The sequence below is a fragment of the Palaemon carinicauda genome, chromosome 31 (genome assembly GCF_036898095.1).
Source record: "Palaemon carinicauda isolate YSFRI2023 chromosome 31, ASM3689809v2, whole genome shotgun sequence".
Taxonomy (NCBI): Eukaryota; Metazoa; Arthropoda; class Malacostraca; order Decapoda; family Palaemonidae; genus Palaemon; species Palaemon carinicauda.
In genome coordinates, this window is record NC_090755.1 from 14233370 (window position 1) to 14256446 (window position 23077).

General features: G+C 43.2%; 1 protein-coding gene across 2 annotated transcripts in view; it reads right to left on the bottom strand.

Moving 5' to 3' along the window:
* LOC137624316 (acyl-coenzyme A thioesterase 1-like) overlaps window positions 1-19149 on the bottom strand; it is a 35411-nt gene extending 16262 nt beyond the window's left edge. The window contains exons 1-6 of one of the 2 annotated variants that reach the window (XM_068354978.1): window positions 19029-19149; window positions 8929-9041; window positions 8657-8811; window positions 7490-7649; window positions 6040-6208; window positions 4909-4941 (exon numbers count right to left, since the gene is read on the bottom strand). In XM_068354978.1, coding sequence (XP_068211079.1) covers window positions 4909-4941; window positions 6040-6208; window positions 7490-7649; window positions 8657-8811; window positions 8929-8946 — 535 coding nt within the window. In that variant the 5' untranslated portion in view covers window positions 8947-9041; window positions 19029-19149. The remainder of the gene's footprint in view (window positions 1-4908; window positions 4942-6039; window positions 6209-7489; window positions 7650-8656; window positions 8812-8928; window positions 9042-19028) is intronic. The other variant, XM_068354979.1, reaches the window with a different exon arrangement.
* Between the last annotated feature and the right edge of the window lie 3928 nt (window positions 19150-23077).

Consider the following 23077-nt stretch of genomic DNA (forward strand, 5'->3'; position numbering starts at 1 on the left):
CTTCATCTACGTACGCTTCTCAGGCCTTGGTCCCAAGTCAGGCAACTAAAGAAGTCGGTGCTTCTTCAGCCACCTCCCCCCTCGTTAACTATTCACACAGACGCCTTGAAGGAGGGGTGGGAGGTCATTCTCATCGGAAGAAGGCCCAAGGAACTTGGTCCAATCTATTCAAGACATTTCACATAAACTTTCGGGAAGCTATGGCAGTACTCCTTACCTTGAAGAAAGTCTCCCCTCGTCGCTCGATCCACATAAGGTTGGTACTGGACAGCGAGGTGATTGTGAGATGCTTGAATCGACAAGGATCGAGGTCACCACCACTCAACCAGGTGATGTTGGCCACCTTTCGACTGGCGGAAAAGAAGAAGTGGTACCTGTCGGCAGTTCACCTTCAAGGAGTCCGCAATGTGACAGCGGACGCTCTATCCAGGTTCACACCGATAGAGTCGGAATGGTCCCTAGACGCAGGATCATTCTCCTTCATCTTGAGTCAAGTTCCAGAACTGCAGATAGACCTCTTTGCGACGAAAGACAACAAGAAGTTACCCCTTTACGTGTCCCCGTACGAGGATCCCTTGGCAGAAGCAGTGGACGCGATGTCCCTTGACTGGAACAGATGGTCCAGGATTTACCTGTTCCCTCCTCACAACCTTCTATTGAGGGTCCTCAACAAACAGATCTTTCAAGGGAGTAGTGGCAATAGTGGCTCACAAGTGGCCGAACAGCGTGTGGTTCCCTCTGGCATTGGAACTACGGCTGAAGTGTCTACCGTTACCAGGTCCAGTTCTGACCCAGCGAGTTCAGAAGTCGACTGTCTGCGCTTCATCACAGAAAACCCGGAACCTGCAGCTCATGATTTTCTCTCCCTAGCGGTGAGAAAACGTTTCGGGATTTCGAAAGACGGTATAGACTTCCTAGAGGAATATAAGTGCAAATCCACTAGAAGGCAATATGAGTCATCATGGAGAAAATGGGTGGCCTTTGTCAAGGCGAAGAATCCGCAAAAGATCTCGACGGACTTCTGCTTATCTTTCTTCATCCACCTCCATGGTCAAGGGTTAGCAGCCAACACAATATCAACGTGTAAATCTGCTTTGACAAGACCCATTTTATATGCCTTCCAGGTCGACCTCTCTAACAATATTTTTAATAAAATTCCGAAAGCCTGTGCTAGGCTCAGACCATCAGCACCTCCAAAGCCCATTTCATGGTCTCTAGATAAAGTTCTTCATTTCGCTTCACTGTTGAACAATGAGGAGTGTGCTTTAAAGGATTTGACCCAAAAAGTTATTTTTCTGTTTGCACTCGCGTCGGGGGCCAGGGTTAGAGAAATTGTAGCCCTCTCGAGGGAGGAAGGTCGTGTTGAGTTCTTGGATGGGGGAGAACTGAACCTGTTTCCGGATCCTACGTTTCTTGCCAAGAACGAGTTACCCACCAAGAGGTGGGGTCCCTGGAGAATCGGCCCTCTGAAAGAAGATGCATCTCCATGTCCAGTGGAATGCCTAAAGGTCTATCTTTGTAGAACTTCAGACTTCAGGGGTGGTCAACTATTCAGGGGAGAAACATCAGGCTCAAATTTATCACTGAAACAACTTAGGGCGAAAATCACCTATTTTATTCGCAGAGCGGATCCAGACAGTACACCCGCAGGTCACGATCCGAGGAAAGTTGCCTCATCCTTAAATTTCTTCAATAGTATGGATTTCGAACATCTTCGCTCATACACTGGCTGGAAGTCTTCCAGAGTTTCTTTCGTCACTATGCGAAGCAAGTGGAGCAACTGAAGAGGTCTGTGGTAGCAGTGGGTAGTGTCGTTAACCCTGCTGTTTAACTCTGCGAGGAACAGTGGATTTAATTGGGACGATTAATTCCGGGGTGAGTGTGTAGTTACAAACTGTTCTACAAACTAAGTGTTAGGGCACTAGGGTGCCCACATTGACTGTTCCATATTCAAAGGTGAACCTAGCATAAGTGCAGACATGTGTGCCAAGCGTTTCCAACGCTAATGTAACTGATTAGTAATACAGACTTTTATGATTTTGATACCTCGGTATGTTAAAAGTGGCGCTAATGTTTTTCTTTCAGATAAACAAGTTTTCTGTTTACTATCATGCTTAAGCTTATTTATTGGTTATCCTCCTCTTATATATGTATAATTGTTGTTTAAGCTGTTTTATTTTATTGTTTGTCAATAAACTAGTTCTTGTGAACCTTGCGTCTCCTTCGCCTGTGTCATTTGACTTGAAATGATTTAGCATTACATTTACTATGTATATTTATCTGGGATAATTCTAATAGATTGTTCCTTTATGCAAGCATTTTTGCATTGGTTTATGCTTTCCCCTAGCGGGAGGACTCCATGCCCTAAGGGGACGGTGGCGGATATGCAAGTTTTCCTCCTACCCGGATATAAACCTTTGTCCAATCCAGTAATGAATGGGGAACTGGTCGATATTTCATATTGACTCAGTGGTTCTTTACAAACTATGCTTTACATGATATAGGGTGAGACCACTATATTGGCTTGTCTGTTATTCATACATAGGTATATGTACTCTTCGAGACTTTTCCAGAGTCTAGTATGACTCTTCCCTGTAGGGGGCAGGAAGCACTAACATGGTCTATGGTTAGATGAAAAGATGTATGACGGTAACATCTTAGGTCTCTAGGTCTAGTTGGCCGGGAAATACCTTTGGGGAGTACGGCACGTTTTGAGAATCCACAGATACAGTAATGCTCTGGTATACTTCTATCAGGACGACATAGCTTGAGCCCAAAAAACGGATTTTGAGTGAAGCGAAAAATCTATTTTTGGGTGAGATGGCCATGTCGTCCTGATGGACCCGCCATTCCCTTTTCTTCTAAATAGGGCTGTAGGTCCCCTCCCCAACATACAGTATCTGTAGCACCTCGTCTATCACTACAAGGAATACAGATGGCGCCGTGAGCGGCGCAATGCACGCTTACGAAACGGGAGAGGAGAGATACCTTGCGAGCGGCTCTTTTCTTTCTCGTTTTTCGTTTTCTTGCCAATTGACCCCTTCGAAGTGCAGATTGCTATGTGGCGTGTCAAGAATACGTCCTCTGATATTTCGCGATATCCCTGGTTCTTTTATTAGGGATATTCACTCCAGGAGTTAGAATTCTGGGTACCTTAAGGTAAATTGTCTGGGAATATCGCCGTAGTTATATATACCCAAGGAAGCTACCCTTTAGTAACTTCCATCAGGACGACATGGCCATCTCACCCAAAAACAGACTCCGTTTATTATTATTATTACTAGCTAAGCTACAACCTTAGTGTGAAAAGCAGGATGCTATAAGCCCAGGGGCTCCAACAGGGAAAATAGCCCAGTGAGGAAAGGAAACAACGAAAAATAAAGTATTTTGAGAAGAGTAACAACATTGAAATAAATATCTCAATATAAACTATATGTCGATGTCGATAGGATAGGAAATGAAGCGAGTGATTGGTTTCCGGTGAGAGTGGGGCTGAGACAGGGATGTGTGATGTCGCCGCGGTTGTTTAACTTGTATGTTGATGGAATGGTGAGAGAGGTGAATGCTCGAGTGCTTGGACGAGGATTAAAACTGGTAGACGAGAATGACCATGAATGGGAGGTAAATCAGTTGTTGTTTGCGGATGATACTATACTGGTTGCAGACACAGAAGAGAAGCTTGGACGATTAGTGACAGAATTTGGAAGAGTGTGTGAGAGAAGGAAGTTGAGAGTTAATGTGGGTAAGAGTAAGGTTATGAGATGTACTAGAAGGGAAGGTGGTGCAAGGTTGAATGTCATGTTGAATGGAGAGTTACTTGAGGAGGTGGATCAGTTTAAGTACTTGGGGTCTGTTGTTGCAGCAAATGGTGGAGTGGAAGCAGATGTACGTCAGAGAGTGAATGAAGGTTGCAAAGTGTTGGGGGCAGTTAAGGGAGTAGTAAAAAATAGAGGGTTGGGCATGAATGTAAAGAGAGTTCTATATGAGAAAGTGATTGTACCAACTGTGATGTATGGATCGGAGTTGTGGGGAATGAAAGTGATGGAGAGACAGAAATTGAATGTGTTTGAGATGAAGTGTCTAAGGAGTATGGCTGGTGTATCTCGAGTAGATAGGGTTAGGAACGAAGTAGTGAGAGTGAGAACGGGTGTAAGAAATGAGTTAGCAGCTAGAGTGGATATGAATGTGTTGAGGTGGTTTGGCCATGTTGAGAGAATGGAAAATGGATGTCTGCTAAAGAAGGTGATGAATGCAAGAGTTGATGGGAGAAGTACTAGAGGAAGGCCAAGGTTTGGGTAGATGGATGGAGTGAAGGAAGCTCTGGGTGATAGGAGGATAGATGTGAGCGAGGCAAGAGAGCGTGCTAGAAATAGGAATGAATGGCGAGCGATTGTGACGCAGTTCCAGTACGCCCTGCTGCTGCCTCCGATGCCTTAGATGACCGCGGAGGTAGCAGCAGTAGGGGATTCAGCATTATGAAGCTTCATCTGTGGTGGATAATGTGGGAGGGTGGGCTGTGACACCCTAGCAGTACCAGCTGAACTCGGTTGAGTCCCTTGTTAGGCTGGGAGGAACGTAGAGAGTAGAGGTCCCCTTTTTGTTTTTGTTTCTTTGTTGATGTCGGCTACCCCCCAAAATTGGGGGAAGTGCCATGGTATATGTATGTATGTATGTATGTATGTATGTATGTATGTATGTATGTATAAACTATATAAACTTTAACCAAACAGGAGGAAGAGAAATAAGATAGAATAGTGTGCCTGAGCGTACCCTCAAGCAAGAGAACTCTAACCCAAGACAGTGGAAGACCATGGTATCATAGAATCCTCTTTCATCAAATGAAATAATGGCGCTGACTAGGTTCCCTTAAACTCAGTCCCATAAAATTGAGTCTCTTATATACTGTACCTTGTAGTGGTTTGCGGACGTTTAACCAGCCATCTGTTAAATGAAACAAAAACAATAAAACATTATGAGGGGCTTGCCACTAATTAAATACAATGGTGACAATCCAAAATCAAACCATTGTTCTCTAGTCTTGGGTAGTTCCATAGCCTCTGTACTGGCCTTCCACTGTTTTGGGTTTGAGTTCTCTTGCATCTCAGGCACACTATTGTATTTAATTTCTCTTCCTCTTGTTTTGTTAAAGTATTTATAATTTATATAGGACTTATTTATTTTAATGTTACTGTTCTTGAATTATTTTATTTTTCCTTGTTTTCCTTTCCTCACTGGGCTATTTTTCCCGTTGTGGCCCCTGGCCTTATAGTATTCTGCTTTTCCAACTAGGGTTATAACTTAGCAATTGATAATAATAATAAATGGAAAATCTGAAAGTATTTTTTTTCGTAACATACAAAAGAATTAAGGTTTTTTATCACACAAACCCATTATCATTATTAGAACATATTCAAAGACACTTCTTAATAGTCCCAATGCACCATCAGTACAGTATACTGATCTAAGTATAGTAGAGTAATTTACATAGACGACTTTCCCTTTCCTCAAGAAGACTACTTAGGAAGGAAACGGGTTAGAAGGTTTGCCCAACTTCATACATGTGTAACAAGAGAAGCAGGTTCTCAACTCAGCAATTTCTGAATAAAATACAAATTGCAACAGATCTTCACATCAGATTTAGTAATTCTAAAGTATGAAACTTGATCAAAAACGCATTACACCTTCTAAGGTCAGGTGTAGTTTCATAGTAAAAAACGATTTAGTACGGCAAGAGGTCAGAAAAAGTAGGAGCTAATACAACCATTTTAGAAGCTCCTGACTGAAAGGCCTAGTTAGGTCAGATTATCTGGCTAATTCTACCGATTGGGACAAAATTATTTCCTCAAAATTCTGAGGCTGCTGAAAGATCTACTGTACTGTACATGTCTTGACAATACATGAGCAATACGCGATATGAAATGTTGAAAAAACTGAACGAACAAAATATAACAAGAGTGGAAGTCCTGTAGAGAATGGGGTTCCCCTGCTCTATGGGACCGGAAAAGCAGCTGTCAAAGTAAGTAAAAGTAGGTGCCTTACCTGGAGGTAAAAACAGGGAGCCTCTAACTTTTCCATAACGCACTGGAATGCGCTGTACGCCAGGACCCATGTAGTGCCTTTCGTGAATAACAGATGAAAGAGGTTTCAATTCTTCTGATACGCACAGCGCTTCAATACTAACATGTCCGTCATACACGCCAACTGTAACCTAAGGGGAAATTTACGGTATTTAATGGCACTGTATGTAAGTTCTCAACATAAATGGATTTCATCACCAATTAACTCAATTCCAGATTGATACACCAAAATCTTTTATGCTGTCTTTCTGGGGAAATGAGACGACACAAAATACTGTAATGACTTTACCACCAGGCAAAGGTCCGTAATTTTCTTCAGTTTCCAAAAGTTTCACTACTAACATGAGTTTATATAGTATTCTGACTAGCAGGTATTGTCTTCAGTGAGCCTCTCTTGCTGCATTGGTGAGAGTACTGTACTTTCATCATCATCATCTCCTCCCATGCCTATTGATGCAAAGGGCTTCGGTTAGATTTTGCCAGTCGTCTCTATCTTGAGCTTTTGAATCAATACTTCGCCATTCATCATCTACTTCACACTTCATAGTCCTCAGCCATGTAGGCCTGTGTCTTCCAACTCCTCTAGTGCCTTGTGGAGCACATCTGAACGTTTAGTGAACTAATCTCTCTTGGGGAGAGCAAAGAGCATGCCCAAACCATCTCTCTCTACCCCTCATCATGATCTCATCCTCATATTCTACATTTGAAATTGTCTTGACTTCCTTTATTTTGCAAAAGATTCTGTGGGCCCAAAGGATTTAATACTCGCTAAAAAGATGTCCCAATAGTCTAAAAGGACAAAGCAATAAAGAAAAGAACTTGCGAAATCTACAGGAAAAGATATTAAACTCTAATGTTCAGCTTAAGTTCTATTCTGCTCAATTGGAGGAGAGGTCCCTTAACCACAAACATTGGTGTTACGACTTGACTGTCTTTCGCTGACGTGTTTGACGGCTATGTGAAACTCGATCTTCTTCCTACCAGTTTTCCTAAAGCTAAGTTCACTAATCAATTTCTAGGTTCACCAAAATTAAAAACATTTTACTGGACTTTGTTGTTTTTAGAGGCAAAGATCCAGATGAAATATTTTTTTTCTTTTTTTTTTTAAGAGAACTGAGTTCCTAGCTCCTGAGTTGCCAGTGTCATACTTTTGTTTTAATGGACTAAAAAGTCATGAGAGAAATTTCCAAAGACTAACCTACAGACTTCCTCTTGTCCTAGGCTTTACAGCTGGAAACTTCTAACAAGAATTAATTGACCCTGGAATGAGAAATAATCTAAAAAAAAAAAAAAAAAAAAAAAAGCAATGCAAAATGAATCCTTCTTCAATCTACAAAAAATATGGGGGGGGGGAGGAAATCTCAATCATAAAAAAAAAAAAAAAAAAAAAAAAAAAAAAAAAAATTACTCACGATGTTAGGATTTTCAACGTCTCTTTTGTAAAAGCGAATATATTTGTATTCATTCGGTGCAGGGACGAGAGATCCAAAGAGTCCCATGGGGAATAGCCCCTTGTACTGTCCACCTAATGATTTCATCTCATTGACGTTAACCTCACCGTTGCCATTAGCTCTGAAACATAAGCATCGGATGACACAGGTACCTTTTACGCGCAGGGTGTTTAGGGAAGTGGCTAAGTTGGAGTTTAAAGAGTTTTTGAACGGAAAATTAAGCTTCAGGACTCTGATTAGGAATCATCATACCAGAACATAACAAACAAAGAGACTAGCTGGATCTGCATAATCTCAAATAAGTGATTATTATTCTAGGAGAAGGACCCTCCAGAATCAAACCATTGTTCTCTAGTCTTGGGTAGTGCCTTAGCCTCTGTACCATGGACTTCCACTGTCTTGGGTTAGAGTTCTCTTGCTTGAGGGTACATTCGGGCACACTATTCTGTCTTATTTCTCTTCCTCTTTATATAGGAAATATTTATTTTGGTGGTGGTGTTCTTAAAATATTTTATTTTTCCTTGTTTCCTTTCCTCACTGGGCTACTTTTCCCTGTTGGAACCCTTGGGCTTATAGCATCTTGCTTTTCCAACTAGGGTTGTAGCTTAGCTAGTAATAATAATAATGATACGATGTATGAGTAAATAAAGTACAGTACAAAATACATTTCTGGGCATGAAAGTTAGTAATATTTGATAAAATTGTTCAGCTACCCAAATTCAAAATTGTGGCATTATATTAAAAGTATCATAGTTGAAAAAAAAAAACTATTCCATGAATAATGAGACCACCAAGCTGTTCAACAAGAGACAAAGATCTTATAAAAATATCAAAATAAATGTAAGATTATATTGACTGACACATGATGATACATTTAAATACGTACTAAGAAAATGAAAACCTAAACAAATACTTTATGGGCATAAAAAGTTTTAGGGGAAAACATGTTCCATCGACATTGAACACACTTTCCTATTTGAAAAGACGAAAGGTTTGTATAGGAGTAGGAACAAACGGAAAATAGAGACAGAATAAATTCACCAAAAGCCTGTCAGTCAAAAAGAATAATGCATCATACGAAAAACATAATATACTTCATTACTTCAACATGAACAGCAATCATTTTACCTGTAATGTGCATAGGACACAAACTGGACGTTTCGGACATCCCTCATAGACGTCCGAAGAGTGACATCCTGGTTTGGCTTTAAACCGGATACCTTTATATGAACAGGTTCATCATGAAGACACGACAGTGGATCAACAGACAATATTACACCTTCCTGAAAGGAAGGAGTTAAGAGTAGATTTACTTTTGTTAATAAAGTACAAATTGTATGCACACTTCTGTGAAAAAAAAAAGTAGAAAAACATGTCCACACTTTACAAAACAAACTTACCTTCGAATCAGAGTTCATTTTGCTTAAAAAGTAATAGGTAATTGAGAATTGACAATTCTTAAATCCGAATTGGTTGGAATAGTGAAGACAACACGTCTCTGATGTGTTTACTTCTGCAATTAAAATAAAGGTTGTATTAAAGAATTGCAACTTTGTTTGTTTCCATATTCTGACACAAGGCTAATAGGATTTACAGTACCAGGATAAATAACAATGTACAATAACCCATCAAGTTATCAAATCCAAACATTCAAAATGTAAGAGAACTGCTAGATATTGTGCAGCCAACTGATCGTGTTGACACAAGAATAATTACAGATAGTTTCAAATTATTGGAACCTAGACATATGTCTACTGTAGGCTTTAGAGACTTTAAATAACTGGCCCCATGACTACAATAAGCTCCCACTAGACATCCAAAAGACTGATGATATTAAGGCTTTCAAGAGGAAACTGAAGACTTTCATGTTCTCTAAGTGCTTTGATAGTGTGGATTTGACTATAAAACGGATTTTGAGCGAAGCGAAAAATCTATTTTTGTGTGAGATAGCCATGGCGTCCTGATGGAAGGTTCCTTTTTGGTAGCTTCCTTGGGTAAATAACTACTAAGATATTCCCAGAGAATTTAACCACAGGTTATCACAGAATTCTAACTTCTGGAGCGAGTATCCTAAAGGTTTCCCTTTTAAGACATCGTATATCAACAGGGGACGCATGTATTAACGCGCCACATAGCTATCTACACCCCGAACAGAGTTAAGGCTTCGGTGTGTAAAGGCAGAGAATAACTGGGAGCCGTTCCATAGCTAATCTCATCCGTGGCTACTTTTGGTACTCGAGACGTAAACAAACGGGCGCCATTGCTTGAATGACGTCACGTTCGTCTTCATCCTGAAGCCAGTTGCTTGCCGATCACCATGATACAGCAGAGCAGGGTGGGACCTAAAAACTGGACGAAGTAGCAGGGAGGGTCCATCAGGACGCCATGGCTATCTCACCCAAAAATAGATTTTTCGCTTCGCTCAAAATCCGTTTTTTGGGCTCAAGCCATGGCGTCCTGATGGAAGAATACCAGAGAATCAATGTATCGTGGTAGATTTTCCCCTATTGGTAAGTGCCAAGGGCTTTGAACAAATTAGCATAGTAATCTTAATAAAGAACCGTAGGGAAGAATCTTCCTGCCCCCCTTGGCAGTGAAGTTCCCATGGGCCATGTCGAGGTCAAAGTGGTTATTGAAGGGCTATTCACCTTGTTAGAAGAACCTAAAGAACTTGGAGACGAGACTGAATGGTTGGCATTCGTATCGGAACATTCTGGAAGGCAGACAGGTGGTGGTTGGACACTGTGTGCTGAGAAGGTTGGTTTCGTCTCCAGGGTATGAAGAGTAAGTATTCGTATTGGAATATTACTTTGTAAGAGTGAATATAAAATAAGGGTTAGGACCTTAAAATCTCCATGAACCATGAGGAAAGGGGATGATAAAACTATGACAGGCATGTATTTCATAGTAAGTAGGAGCGGATTGAGACGCACAAGTAATAAAATAGAAATTTTATTTCACAGTTGCAGAAATTAAATGAATTACAGCAATAAGTAAAGTTAATTTACAGAAATTATAATGTACATAGTAATAAAGACTTGCTCTTGAATCTGAAAGGGAATTTCAAATTTATTAGTAGGCACTCGTCCTCGAGGAACGTTAGTCTTTAATTAAAACACATCATGCTCTAGGCATGCGGCACTTGTGTGACAACTATGACATTTCACCTGGGATAAGAACAGTTATAAGAAAGCACTAAGTGTTTTCGACATCACTATATATCGCTCGAGGGTCAACATAGGCACCCGAAGAGTTAGAGTCCCAAGTAACTCACTGTTCTATGCAGAGTTAGGTGCAGGTTTCATAACACTACCTGCGGCTACCACAAAATGTTTGACTTCGTGCACTTGTTTCGCATAATGTTTGAAGAAAACACGCGAGGACTTCCAGCCTGTGAAACTTTTAAGGCTTTCGAAGTCCATACTCTGAAAGAAATTCAGAGACGATGCAACTTTTCTAGGATCGTGACCAGCGGGTGTACTGTCGGGATCCGCTCTGCGAATGAAGTAGGTGATTTTCGCTCTTAATTGTTTCAGTGACAGGTCGCTGCCCGATGTTTCTCCTTTGAAGAGTTGGCCTCCACCAAAGTTCAAAGTTCTGCGAAGATAGACCTTGAGGCTCTCTACTGGGCATAAAGAGGCATCTTCCTTCAGGGGGCATATTCTCCAGGGGCCCCATCTTTTGGTGGGTAATTCATTTTTGGCGAGAAACATCGGATCCGGGGAGAGGGTAATGTCTCCTGAATCAGTAAACAGGATATGACCCTCTTCTCTTGATAATGCCACTATTTCGCTGACTCGGGCTCCTGAGGCAAGAGCAAAGAGAAATATAACTTTCTGAGTCAGATCCTTGAGAGGGCATGAATCATTATCTAAGTTGGAGGTGAAATGGAGCACCTTGTCCAATGACCAGGAGATCGGTTTCGGTGGGGGTGCTGGGCGTAGACGAGCGCATGCTTTCGGCAGTTTATTGAAGATGTCGCTGGACAGATCAATTTGGAAGGCATACAATATTGGTCTAGTCAAGGCCGATTTGCAAGTTGAAATCGTATTGGCTGCTAATCCCTGTCCATGAAGGTGAATGAAGAAGGACATGCAGAAATCAATTGTGATTTCCTTAGGATTTTTTGTCTTGACGAAAGAGACCCATTTTCTCCAAGATGATTCGTATTGCCGTCTTGTGGATTCGGTCTTGTATTCCTCGAGGAAGTCTAGACTTTACTTCGAGATCCCAAACCTCTTCTTTGCGGCTAGGGAGAGAAAATCATGAGATGAAGGTCCTTGATTTTCGATGATGAAGCGAAGACAGTCGACTTCTGTACTTGTTGGGAGAGAACTGGGCCCGGGAGAGGGATCAGCTTGGGCTGCAGCTCCAGGACCAGGGGGTACCAGTTGCTCCGGGGCCACTTGGGAGCCACTAGGGCCGCTGTCCCTTTGAAGGTTCTCAGCTTGGAGAGGACTTTCAGCAGAAGGTTGGTGGGAGGGAACAGGTAGATCTTGGACCATCTGTTCCAGTCCAGTGACATGGCATCCACTGCTTCTGCCTTGGGGTCCTCGTACGGGGCCACGTACCGAGGAAGTTGATTGTTGTCGCTCGTTGCGAAGAGATCTATCTGAAGTTCTGGGACTTGGTGGGAGATGAAGGAGAATGATCTTGCGTCTAAAGACCATTCCGACTATCGGGTTTGTCCGAGATAGAGCGTCCGCTGTCACGTTGCGGAATCCTTGTAGGTGAACTGCAGACAGGTGCCATTTCTTCTTCTCTGCCAGACGGAAGATTGGGAGAAGCACCTGATTTATCTGGGGCGATCTTGAGCCTTGGCGATTGAGACATCGAACTACCACCGAGTTGTCTAGGGTTAGACGAATATGGATCGAGGGAGGCGGGGAGAGTTTCTTCAGAGTTAGAAGGACCGCCATGGCCTCCAAGATGTTGATGTGGAACGTCTTGAACAGGGGAGACCATGTGCCTTGAGCCTGTTTTTGGTGGGAGTGACCTCCCCAACCCTCCAGCGAAGCGTCCGTGTGGATGTTGAGTGATGGAGGTGGGTGTTGGAGAGGAATGGACCTTTTCAGGGCCTTTGCTTCCGACCACGGCTTGAGGAGAATTCGAAGTCTGTTTGGGAGCTGTCTCTTGAGGTCTCTTCGAGCGATGGATGCAGAACGTCTCCAGACTCCCGCGGCATCCTTTAGCTGTGCACGAAGCACTGGGTTTGTTACTGAGGCGAACTGTAGAGAGCCTAGAACTCGTTCCTGCTGGCGTCTTGAGATCCGCTTGGATTTCAGTAGTCGCTTGACAGACCCTGCTATTTCCTTCCTTTTCTTCTGGGGAATGGAAAGGCGGTGTGACTGAAGGTTCCAATGGATTCCTAACCATTGGAACTTCTGAGCTGGAGAGAGGCGAGATTTCTTCGCGTTTATCTTGAATCCCAGGTGTTCTAGGTACTGGGTGACTTTGCTGCAGGATTTTACACAATCCTCGGGCGATGGAGCCCAAACTAGCCAATCGTCGAGGTAGGCCATCACCTGGACGTCTCGGAGGCGGAGCTGTTGTACTATGGCGTCCGCCAGCTTTGTGAAGATCCGAGGGGCCACATTGAGGCCGAAGGGCATGGCCCTGAAGGCGTAGCTTTTCCTTTGGAGTCGAAATCCTAGGTAGGAGGAAGCGTGATGGTTCATCGGAATGTGCCAGTAGGCATCCGCCAGGTCTATGGAGACCGTGTAAGAACCTCGAGGCAGAAGGGTCCTTATCTGTTGAAGAGTCAGCATCTTGAACTTGTCGTTCGCTATGAACTTGTTGAGGGGGGATAAGTCCAGAATGACTCCGAGTTTGTCGGAGTCTCTCTTGGGGACACAAAACAGTCTCCCTTGGAACCTGGTGGACTTTACCTTCCTTATCACCTTCTTGTTCAAGAGATCTAGGACATATTCTTCCAGAAGGGGGGTTGATTGTTGGAAGAATTGCTGGAATGTTGGGGGTGGTTGAGTCCAACTCCAGCCTAGACCCTTCTTGACGATGCTGTGTGCCCAGGGATCGAAGGTCCAACGATCCTGGAATTGGCGGAGTCTTCCTCCCACCGGGAGCACTTCATTGCTTCTGGTGTCCCGAGGGCTTGCTGCCTCGGCCGCTAGCTCCCTTTCCTCCTCTGCCTCGGGAGGGACGGCGAGACGCGTCTCTGCCTGCACCTCTGCTTGAGCCTCTACCTTTGGGACGAAAGGTAGGCGTCTGTTGCTCGAAAGCAGGGGTGAAAACCGGTGACTGTGACAAGACCGGTTGGGTGACCAGCTGAAAGGTCTGCTGTGGCTGAGCTGCCACTTGGGAGGTAGCGGGTCCCGGAAACTGACGTCTTGGTTGACGTTGCTGGGGTTTCTGTTTGGAAGATTTCCTCTTAGGTTGAGGTCCGTCGTCCTGAGAGGATTTCCTCTTCTTTGACATGCCCCACTTGTGGAGAAGGTTCCTATTCTCCGTGGCGGCTTTGTCGGTGATTTCCTTCACAAGGTCAGAAGGAAAGAGGTGTTTGCCCCAGATGTTGGAGGAAATCAGCCTCCGGGGTTCATGTTTCACAGTGGCACCTGCGAACACGAATTCACGACAGGCTCTCGTAGCCTTCATGAAGTGGTACATGTCCTTCACCAGGGTTGCCATGTGGGATTTGGCAAGTACCATGTAGTGGTCTGGTACTCTGGTGTCACAGGCCATGATGTCCAGTTGGACCTGGTGGGACATGGATGCTGCGAGCCTCTCCTTCGTATCTTGTTCCCGACGAAGGAGGTGATCGTTGAGTTTCGGGAGGTCTTCATTAAACTGACGTCCGGCGACGTCAGGATCTAGCTTTCCCACCACGAAAGTATGCTGGATGTCCTTCCAGTGTCGAGCGTCGGGGGGAGTGACTATGGAGAAGGGTCTGCACTCCTCCAGTGCAGGGCAGGACTTTTCCCTCTTCCACAGCCTTGAGGCACGCAGCGAAGGCCTTTTCCATGAATGGAAGGACTGCATTCTCAGGTGCAACGTAGGTAGGGTGCTTCTTGCTCAGGGCCGGAAGCTTAGAGCAGGTAAAACCCCTACTTTTAAACGTGTTGGCTAGCATAGCCTGGGCCTTCGCGAGATCGAACACTATCTCCTCTTTCGGTTCGGTCTCTTCTTTAGAGGCAGGTTCAGAGCGAAGTCGGACGTAACAGTCCGGGTAGGCCTCGAAATTTGGGAAGAACTCCACGTCTTCCAGGGGGACCGTGCCGATCTTGTCACTGACGAAGATCCTGCCGGTCGCTATAACCATATGCTCAGCATACCTCCATGGGTTGGCATGTGAGCAAGCGGGGAGATCCTTAACCGAGATCTTCTTCGGTTCTTTGGATCCTATCATAGACCTGATGAACTCCTGATTCTCCTTCAGCCTGTCGTCCATGATGGCTTTAATCATCCGGAGCATCTCTTGGGTGGATGGTAAGGGTTCCGGGGTAGTGGAGGTAGACGGGAGAGACACTTCCGTCGGTGTAGGAGTAGGGGCGGTGATGGAAGGAGGAGCGACCTCTTGCTCCGACTCGGCGTACTCCACCTGGTCTTCATCATCTTCAGCCCCTTGAGCCATAAGGGTCTTCTCCGTGTCTTCCGAGACATCCGACATGTGTTCATCATCTTCGGAATCCAGGCGGCACTCGTGCATGGACTGGGCCATGACTACATCAGGTTCCACTGTAATTTGGACAGTGGGGATCGAATCCTTGGGTACCACAGAATCAGGGGAGGCCTTAGGGAACAGAAGTGACCTCAATTCTTCAGTGGCCAGGTACGGTCCGGTGGCATTCTTCTGGAAGCCACGCACCCACTTGCGTAGCTTCTCCCAAGAAGTGTCCCTGACCTCCGCTGAGGGAGGGTTATGGAAGGCATCAACTAGGTGAGCCTGGCAGACCGTACAATTCAGTGGGTCCCAGAATTTCAAATCCCCTTTCTTGTTAGCACAAGGGGCGTGAGTCCTGCAAGCCGTATGCCCGTAGAAGTGCGGGCGTTTCACAGCGCAGAAGTCAAAGTCACACTTCATCTGCTCCTCCTGTGGAAGAAAGAGAAAATGAGTATGGGGGGAGTCATAAGAATGGCTCTTAAGCTAAGTTAATATTAATCATTAATTTTAACTTGATAAAGGGTGTGATGCACAGAGGATTGAGAGAGTAAAGAAACATACTCCATGCATCTCGCCCAGCTGGCTACCGTAAGCTTCATCCTTGGATAATCCGAGGTGGCCGAAGGCACAGGATAGAATTCCCTCAGAATCCATAGGGTAATGGAATTCCATGGAAATTACCAAGGATAAGTTTGGGACTGAGGTCACTCAGTCCCAAATTAGGGGGCTAAAGGATCTCCAAGGGTAACTGCTTCCGGCAACCAGCCGCGCTAAGATACACGCAGCATGCTGGAAATCTGAAGAATGCAAAAGGACAGCATGATTACTAATAGAACAGTATCAAGGTACTGATCCACTAACGTAAACAGGCCATCTGGTTGCAGTGTAGGGCTATCAGTATGAGGTGATAGCTAGTAGAAGGGGGTGCAAGTCATCTTGACGCCTCCGGGGGGGTCCGGCAGAGCTCCGGCACGCCGGAGGCCGCTCCAGCAGAGTTTCTGGCATTAGTACAGACAGTATAAGTCAAAAGTAATACCAGGGTGGCGGCGGCGGCGCGCCGGCAGGGGGGGCGGCGGCTCCGGCAGCCGGAGGATGCCAGAGTGGTGACAGGATCAAGGATAGTTACTGTATAGCAGAACCGGGTTGCCGGCAGTGGATGCCGGCACTCCGGTGGCCGGCCGGCGGGCGGACGGCCAAGCTATGAGGGAGGTGAAGAGCCATCGGCTGGAAGCCGGCGGCAGGCGGCAGTCCCCCGGCACACGGAGGACTGGCGGCCATGGGGGTATGGAGGGAGTCACCAAGGTAGGAGGTGGGTATCACCGACAGTGGAGGCGGCAAGGGACCGGCACCCGGATAGTGAAAGAGACAGGGGGAGGGATGTAAGGAGTCCAGTCATGGACTCCCAGACATCCCCCCCTGAGAGGGTGTACCCATGATAGAGGCTGGCTCTATCACCCAGAAGCAGGGGCCGCAGAGGACCGGGAGCTAGGGTAACCCAAGGGAGGGCTAGGGAACACCCAAAGATGGGGAGACCCCTGTATACAGAACACATCCAGTGGCTAACCCCATAGGACACTATGAAGGGTATATGTACCAGAGCGGACTGTACGCAGAAGCTCCAGGTTGCCCTATCACTCCACCCTAAGGAGGAGTTGTAGGACAGGGGACAGATGGGTATAGACTAACCTAAGTATAGGCTGGCTATACAAGAGATAGGTGGGGAGGGGAGAAGAGAAGAGTCTTCCATGAAAGGGGTTCTGTACCAGAGCGGCCACTAAGGAAGGGAGGACACTCCCTAACCTAAGGTAAGGAAGCCTGACTGAAACGGTGCATGGGTACAGTTTCAGCAAGGGACAGAATTACCCTTCCAAAACCTAACCTAGAGCAGGGCTGAGCGTCCTGAACTAGGAAGGATAGAAGACATATCGCTATCGCAGGACAGTCGTAGACTAGTCCTAGCCATAGAGGAAAGATTAGCCGTTCCTCACTCTCAGGCGCAACCCTAAGGGGGGTTCATTCCCTTAGGGAGGATTGAGAGGCGATAAAATACTCTGGTAAGAGCTTGATCCCTTTACGTGGTAAGGGGAGCAAGGCTACGCAGAGGGAATGCCAAGGGCAGGGGGATGAAGGGAGCATATAGGGGTCCTACATGTAGGTTAGGTTAGGAAGGTACACTAACTAACCTATCCCCTATATGGTCCCTGAAGGCGAAAACACTTGCATCACAGTCAATAGTATTGTAAAATAATGCCACTATCTTCATAAATAAGCCTAGGATCACTGATAAATCATGCATGAACACTGATATATAGGCGCACTGGCCTAGGGGCTATAGTAGCCAACTGGTATGAGGTCAATCGATGACCGGTAAAAAAGCGTCAAAACACGATATAAAAGTTCCTAGCTATGAAGACTAAATAAACTAATGTTATCGATTAGTAATTGAGGCCAGAAGCGTTGTTGTGGCTAACTAAATAAGGCATGCAGAACAACAACGACGCCATAAAATGGCGGGTCCGGTAGAGGCACAGCTCTGCCACAAAACAACAATTATTTCGAAAAGTAATATTTACTTTACGGTCAGAGCTTAACTAAACAATACTGGAACCTTGTACTCAACTTTCCAGAAGAAGGCGAGGCCAAAGGTAGCGACATAATAAGGATGCAAGGCGATAAAGATGGCACAGGGAAAATCCGTCTAAGTAAGGCAAGCTACTAGCAGAAGGATGAAGACGAACGTGACGTCATTCAAGCAATGGCGCCCGTTTGTTTACGTCTCGAGTACCAAAAGTAGCCACGGATGAGATTAGCTATGGAACGGCTCCCAGCTATTCTCTGCCTTTACACACCGAAGCCTTAACTCTGTTCGGGGTGTAGATAGCTATGTGGCGCGTTAATACATGCGTCCCCTGTTGATATACGATGTCTTAAAAGGGAAACCTTTAGGATACTCACTCCAGAAGTTAGAATTCTGTGATAACCTGTGGTTAAATTCTCTGGGAATATCTTAGTAGTTATTTACCCAAGGAAGCTACCAAAAAGGAACCTTCCATCAGGACGCCATGGCTTGAGCCCAAAAACGAGCAATATACGGTGTGAAATGTTGAATGCTTTGGAACGAACATGATAAAATAACTGTGGGGGTCCTGTAAAGATTAGGGTTCCCCTGCTGTGTAGGGCAAGAAAAGCAGCCCTTAACCTTACGTGCATATCGTGGACCCCATGTGGGGACCTGGCACATGCGCAGAACCATACTTATAGAGATTCCCCGGGTTATTTTTGCTTATCAAGAGAGTTAGAGGTGTGCGGAGTCAGTTGGTGATGTCTATCGGTAGAGGTAGGATGCGTCAATCTGAGCCTCCGATATTTCCCGAATTACGGCCACTAAAACTTTCGTCAGTCACCAGGTCGGTACCAGGTTACCGAACAAAGTACAAATCTTGGTATATGTTACACTTTTACATTTTGATATATACCTCAGTGATATGTATAAAAGTTAATGAGATTTTCAGTGAATACTGGTGAATAGTGTTGCTATGCAGTGAGGTCGTTAACTTGAGGTTGTGGCCACTTTATATAATTTGAGGGCCTTACATTGATTTCTGAGGTAGCTATAGGGTTATATACCTCGGAGGAAATATCTTTTTTCTTTTTGACAACTTCCTCATATTCAATATTTTTTAACTGTTTTGCATTATAGGGTGGTAAATGCATAAGATATTTTAACATTTAGGTGGTTTACGGCATTAAAGTGTTGCTTTTTCCGCCAAATCAATTTAGTTTATTTTCACCACCGTCAGATATTTGGTATTTTTGATCCTAGGACATTTAAAATTGACATGGATGTTTCCATATTATCCTGCTTCAAAGTAAGTGACCTACCGAATTGAAACAACTAAAGGAACCAGAGATAATCCTTAAGGTAACACAAGAGTTTGGGGTCAGAGGAGACAAATTTGGACAAAGGTATAAAAAGTTAACAACAGCATTGTTTACATTTAAACTCTACGGGTGTTACACATACCTTTTTTAAAAACTCATGTATCGAAACTCAGTCTTTGTAACGGCGCTCCTAGTGAGTTTGCCATGAGATTTGAGTTCATTTTATTTTCAAATTACTTTCATCTTTTTCGCCACGTCTGTTATAAAATTTCTTTCTTATTTTCGACATTTGTTTCACTATACTGAATTATCCTACTATTTTCTTTAAGTCTTCTTCGTAAGTTTGATGTAGCTCCATTAATTCATATTTTTCTTTATATTCCTGGCAGAGTAACAAAAATTGGGTTAAATCTTCTTCCATATTTTTATAAAAATTACTGTTTACACTTCCCCTTTGTGTCTATTTATAATGTGTAATTTTAACTTTTTCGTGTATGCCCAGATAGATTATTATTATTATTATTATTATTATTATTATTATTATTATTATTATTATTATTATTATTATTATTATTATTATTATTATTATTATTATTTTCTAAGCTACAACCCCAGTTGGAAAAGCAGGATCCTATAAGCCCGGTGGCCCCAACAGGGAAAATAGCCCTCTGAGGAGAGGAAACAAGGAAAAATGAAATTAAAATAATTATTGACTATATAAACCATAAATCTAGTCAACATAATTGATAGGCGTATCCCTTCTCGTGTGCTAAGGTACCGAGTGAAGGACAAACCGTGGTTCAATGATGATTGTAGACGTGCTTTTTTGGAGAAGCAGGAGGCCTATCGTCTTTGGAAGGGTAACAGATCAGATTTGACCTGGAACAACTATACTCAGCTTCGAGCTTTTGCTCAGAGAGTTTATGCCTCAACTGAAAAGGAGTACAATTTAACCATAAAAGAAACACTTTCTGGTACAACTCAGGAACATAAATGGTGGTCTACCCTTAAATCTGCACTCTTTGGTGTAGATGCAACAGTTCCTCCTTTACTTAAACCAGATGGCTCAGTCACTCACTGTCCAAAGGAAAAGGCAACCCTTTTGGCTGATGTTTTTGACAGTAAACAGAGTAATGAAAAACTTGAACTTCCTCATTCCTGTTTTCCTGAGGCTAAACTAACTAGTTTAGCTTTTCGATCTCGTGAGATTAAAGCTCTGTTGATGGACCTTGATGCTCATGGAGGTGTAGACCCAAATGGTATTTTTCCTTTGTTTTTTATAAAGACAGCAGATTTCTTAGCTCCAAAGTTATCTGTTATTTTGCGCAAGTTAGCAAGAAGAGGAGCTTTTAGCACTAGTTGGAGAATTGGTAATGTTACTCCTCTATGTAAATGTGTTAGTGGTAGCTCAAGTCCCACTGATTACCGCCCAATTTCCATAACTCCCATATTATCTAAAGTTTTGGAACGTCTTCTGGCAAAACGTCTTAATAGGTTTGCTGAAGGTAATCATCTACTCCCTAGTTTGCAATTTGGTTTTCGTAAAGGCCTTGGAGCATGTGATGCCCTTCTTACAATCTCCAATGCTGTACAGAAATCCCTTGATTGTGGTCGGGAAGTTCGTATGATTGGCCTTGATTTTAGTGCTGCCTTTGACCGTGTTAATCATGAGGCCCTTGTTTTCAAACTGAAACAGTTGGGAGTGGGTGGGTCGTTTCTTAGCATTATTATTGATTTTTTAAGTAATAGATCTCAAAGAGTTGTTGTTGATGGGCACCATAGTGATTATAGGAATGTGATATCCGGTGTTCCACAGGGTAGTGTTCTTGGCCCATTACTTTTTATACTATATACACATGACATGTGGTTTGGCCTAGAAAACAAGCTTGTTGCATATGCAGATGATGCTACTCTCTTTGCATCAATTCCATCCCCTGAATGTAGATCTTGGGTTGGTGAATCCCTTAATAGAGATTTAGCTAGAATTAGTGCATGGTGCAAATTATGGGGTATGAAGTTGAATCCTAACAAAACTCAAAGTATGATTGTAAGTAGGTCAAGGACGGTGGTTCCTCAACATCCGGATCTCAGTATTGATAATGTTTCTTTAAATATGTATGACTCTTTCAAAATTTTAGGTGTGAATCTCGACAGTAAATTTACTTTTGAGAAACATATAAGGTCTGTGTCTTCTTCAATTTCACAAAAAATAGGCTTATTGAGAAAGTCTTTCAAGATTTTCGGTGATCAATCTATTCTGAAGAAGTGTTTTAATTCTTTCATTCTACTTTGTTTTGAGTATTGTTCTCCTGTCTGGTCTTCAGCTGCTGATTCTCATCTTAATCTGTTGGACAGAAACTTACGGTCTATTAAATTTCTTATTCCTGATCTAGATATTAATCTTTGGCACCGTCGTTCAATTAGTTCATTATGCATGTTGCATAAGATTTTTCACAACTCTGACCATCCTTTACATTCAGATCTCCCTGGACAATTCTATCCTGTTCGTAATACTAGGCAGGCAGTTAATGCTAATAGCCAGGCCTTCTCCATCACGAGGCTCAATACTACGCAGTACTCTAGAAGTTTTATTCCAGCTGTGACCAAGTTGTGGAATGATCTTCCTAATCGGGTGGTTGAATCAGTAGAACTTCAAAAGTTCAAAGTTGGAGCAAATGCTTTTTTGTTGACCAGGCGGACATAGTCTTTTTATAGTTTATGACATATTTGTTTTTGATGTTGTTGATAGTTTATTATATGACATGTCTGTTTTGACGTTGTTTCTTATTTTAGAATGATTTATTGTTAATTTGTTCTCTTCATTTATTTATTTCCTTATTTCCTTTCCTCACTGGGCTATTTTTCCCTGTTGGAGCCCCTGGGCTTATAGCATCTTGCTTTTCCAACTAGGGTTGTAGCTTGGATAGTAATAATAATAATAATAATAATAATAAAAACTTTAAACAAAACAAATGGAAGAGAAATGAGACAGAATTACATGTAGTTTTAATCCTTTGACTAGTCAGATAGTACTACATTGGATCCCTCTCTGGTTACGGCTTATTTTTCATATGCCTGCACATGCACCGAATTTTCTGATATAGGTAGTAGGCTGGCCAGGGCACTAGCCACCCGTTGAGATACTGCCACTAGAGAGTTAGGGGGTCTGATTGGCCAGACAGTACTACATTGGATCTTTCTCCCTGGTTACGGTTCATTTTCCCTTTCCCTACACACAAATACACCGAATAGTCTGGCCTATTCTTTGCATATTCTCCTCTGTCCTCATAAACCGGATAACACTGAGATTACCAAACAATTCCTCTTACTTCACAATAATTCATCAGTGGCAACTTTTCTCTCTGTAAGGGTAGAAGAGACTCTTTAGCTATGGTAAGCAGCTCTTCTAGGAGAAGGACACTCCGAAATAAAACCATTGTTCTCTAATCTTGGGTAGTGCCATAGCCTCTCTACCATGGTCTTCCACTGTCTTTTGAGTTAGAGTTCTCTTGCTTGAGGGTACACTTGGGCACACTATTCCATCTTATTTCTCTTCCTCTTGGTTTATCAAAGTTTTTATGGTTTATATAGGAGATATTTATTTTAATCTTGTTGCTCTTCTATATATATATATATATATATATATATATATATATATATATATATATATATATATATATATATATATATATATATATATATTGTTTCCTTTCCTCACTGAGCTATTTTCCCTGTTGGAGCCCCTGGGCTTATAGCATTCCGCTTTTCCAACTATGGTTGTAGTTTAGCTTGTAATAATAATAATAATAATAATAATAATAATAATAATAATAATAATAATAATAATATTCTTAACACATTCTCATCTGTCCTCATACGACTGACAACATTAAGATAATCGAAAAATTCGGCTACTTTCCTATTGATAAAGGTAGAAGAGACACTTTTAGCTATGATAAGCTGCTCTTCTAGAAGGAAGCTTTTCCTTAGCGTGTTTCCTTTTAGTAATTTATTATAACTTAAGTTAGTTTTTTATCCTTTTTTCAACC